The sequence below is a fragment of the Nematolebias whitei genome, chromosome 1 (assembly GCF_014905685.2).
Source record: "Nematolebias whitei isolate Nwh7 chromosome 1, NemWhi1, whole genome shotgun sequence".
Lineage (NCBI taxonomy): Eukaryota > Metazoa > Chordata > Actinopteri > Cyprinodontiformes > Rivulidae > Nematolebias > Nematolebias whitei.
The window spans coordinates 41,201,242-41,203,775 of NC_056498.1; the positions used below are offsets into that span (position 1 = coordinate 41,201,242).

At 49.1% G+C, this 2,534-nt stretch overlaps 1 protein-coding gene across 1 annotated transcript in view; it reads left to right on the top strand.

Moving 5' to 3' along the window:
* LOC119414566 (sodium/bile acid cotransporter 7) overlaps window positions 1-2,534 on the top strand; it is a 6,956-nt gene continuing 4,422 nt past the window's right edge. Inside the window, exons 1-3 of the mRNA XM_037681700.1 lie at window positions 1-257; window positions 1,170-1,252; window positions 1,330-1,466. Of these exons, the coding sequence (XP_037537628.1) occupies window positions 158-257; window positions 1,170-1,252; window positions 1,330-1,466 (320 nt within the window). The 5' untranslated portion in view covers window positions 1-157. The remainder of the gene's footprint in view (window positions 258-1,169; window positions 1,253-1,329; window positions 1,467-2,534) is intronic.

A 2,534-nucleotide genomic window follows, 5' to 3' on the forward strand; every position in this document is an offset into this window, starting at 1 on the left:
TTACGGCCGCTGCTGATCACGTGTCCGGAAGTCGCTCCGCTTGTTTTCTCTCCGGAGTCAAAAAGAAGCGGCGGAGTTGTGGAAGTTTCATCCCGGCAGCGGCGACAGGAAGGCCGGGGGCAGAGGAGGCCGGCGGCGGAGCCACCGGAACCGAACTATGGGCCTCGTGGCGAGGCTGCGGAAGGAGTGGTTCATCATCGGGATAGTTGTGGTCATCCTGTCGGCCAAACTGCAGCCGAGCGTCGGTGTCAGGGGAGGTGAGTCCAAACTCCAACCCCTCTGGAGTTCACTGACGAGGCCTTGAAATGCCCCCGAGCCCCCGCGGGTCGGAAGGAGGCAAAGAAAACCGAGTCCAGTGTTTTTAACCAAACTGAATTATTTATTACCTGTCGAACAGGTTTCTTCTTACCTGTCCGTGACACGTTGCATTCAGCAGAAACGCCTCCAGCCGCACATTTCCTTCATACTGAATATTTATTTATATTCAAAGTGGTGTTCTTAAGTAGCTTGTGTTAAAGAGTTTATTGGAGACAGTAAAACACATAATTTATAAGATTATGTGTAATTCCAGTCTCTTATCGCACCTGTAGATTAGAGAAAGGCTGCTTTTGGTGTGATGCCTTCAGGTGATGCTCGGACTTTTCACCACTTTTTGCTTATGTTGCTTGCTTTTATTTTGAAACACCTAGAAAGTTTATGTAGTTTCATCTATTAAACCAAATTATGTAGTCGTGAAACTAACACTCATTGAAGGAATGCTTATCACCCCCTGATCTCCGTGATCTGTTGGCACTCGGATCGTATGTAAGGGATGACTCTCGGCTACTACCACACCGAACCTGAGCTCAGTATCTGAAACTGAGTTATGACCGTTTTTCATTTGATAAATTCAGTTTGTCAGAACTTCATCTGCTGTAAATGTGCAACCAGTCGTGACTTTTAATATCGGTCCAGTGGTTCAGGAGATATTTTGCTAACAGATATACAAATGAACACGTGATTACATTATCGCCCACCTTGCATGACGTGTCTGTTGCTTTTCGCTTCATCAGAACTGTTCTGGCTGTTTGTCACTTTTATTTTTTTATTTTGTTATTTTATGTGTTGATACAGTGTAGATCAGATGTTGCCATGGTTACTAACACCCCCCCCCCCAATCTGTCTGTCAGGCCCTTTGAAGCCAGAGATCACCATCGCCTACGTCGCCGTCTCACTCATCTTCTTCAACAGCGGCCTGTCGCTCAAAACGGAGGTGAGGAACAGGTTCTCCCCGCGATGCGTTCAGGTGCAGCTCGGACACATCTCATTTTGTGTGCGTGTGTGCTTCAGGAGCTGACGAGCGCGCTGCTCCACGTCCGCCTCCACCTGTTTGTTCAGTCCTTCACGCTGATCTTCTTCCCGTTCGCCGTGTGGCTGCTGCTCCAGGTGCTGGCGCTGACCGCCATCGACCCGTGGCTGCTCCGAGGGTACGCTGCGCGTGCGCGCGTGTGTGTGTGTGCTCGTGTGTGTGCGCGCGTGTGTGTGTGTGCTCGTGTGTGTGTTCTCAGTTCCTACAGGCGACCTTCTGTTCGTGGTTTGTTGGTTTTGAAACGGTTGAGTTCAGTTTTCTGAAGAGGACTCTGTTTGAACACAGTCCGTCTGCGTTCATGGTTTTTTCTACAAGCTGATTCAAGATGGCCGCCGCAGCTAGTCTACACATTCCTTCTAGAATTGCGTCACTCGAGGTGGCTGCATGTTGGAGCAGCTCTGTTGCTTTCATTCAGAGATATTACTTTTAAAAACTGTAATTCCTCTTGTTTCTGGATGTAAATCACTGTTTTCAGACGATGGTTTCCTCTGGGGTCAGACGCTGCGCAGCTGGAAGGATTTTTACTGAAAACTTTTTACTTTTGAACATTCGTGATGAAGCGTAACCATGACAACAAGGTGGTTTTTACAACTGGGAGCAGCTGATTAACATCTAAAGCTCAAATAATACCTCAAATATAGCCCCAAATCCCAAGTGAGTTGAAAAGGAGGTGCTGTAGATGCATCACCGTCTACATTGGCGGCGTTGCTCGAGTGCCTGACCACAGAGATCCTGGAGCAGGAAATGGGGCTGGTGTTGTGACAGCGGGAGGACCAGGATCATCCCGACACCTGCAGCCGTCTGTCCGCAACAACAAGCTGCTGAGAGGAGTGACCGTCGCTCAGGGAGGAGTTCTGCTCAACATCCAGGAGGTCCTGGTGCCCAGGAGGACCGAGAAACCCGACAAGTCCAAGTAGACGGATCAACGTTTGCAACCAGTTCCTTCAGCTCCGCTACAAGAGATCCTTCCTGTCCACAGACACCAGCATCTAGAACTTAATGAAACCAGGACGATGAGTTTCAACGTTTAAGGGTCTCGGTCTCCGTGTGGGGACGGTTTTGAATCCAGTCATTCGCCTTTTTCAGAGGAACTTTGGGGGGGGGGGGGGCATTACGACTGGGCCAAGTGCTAAATTTCCGCAGACCTGATTTTCAAAATAAAACATGTTTTTCTTTCTGTGCGGGG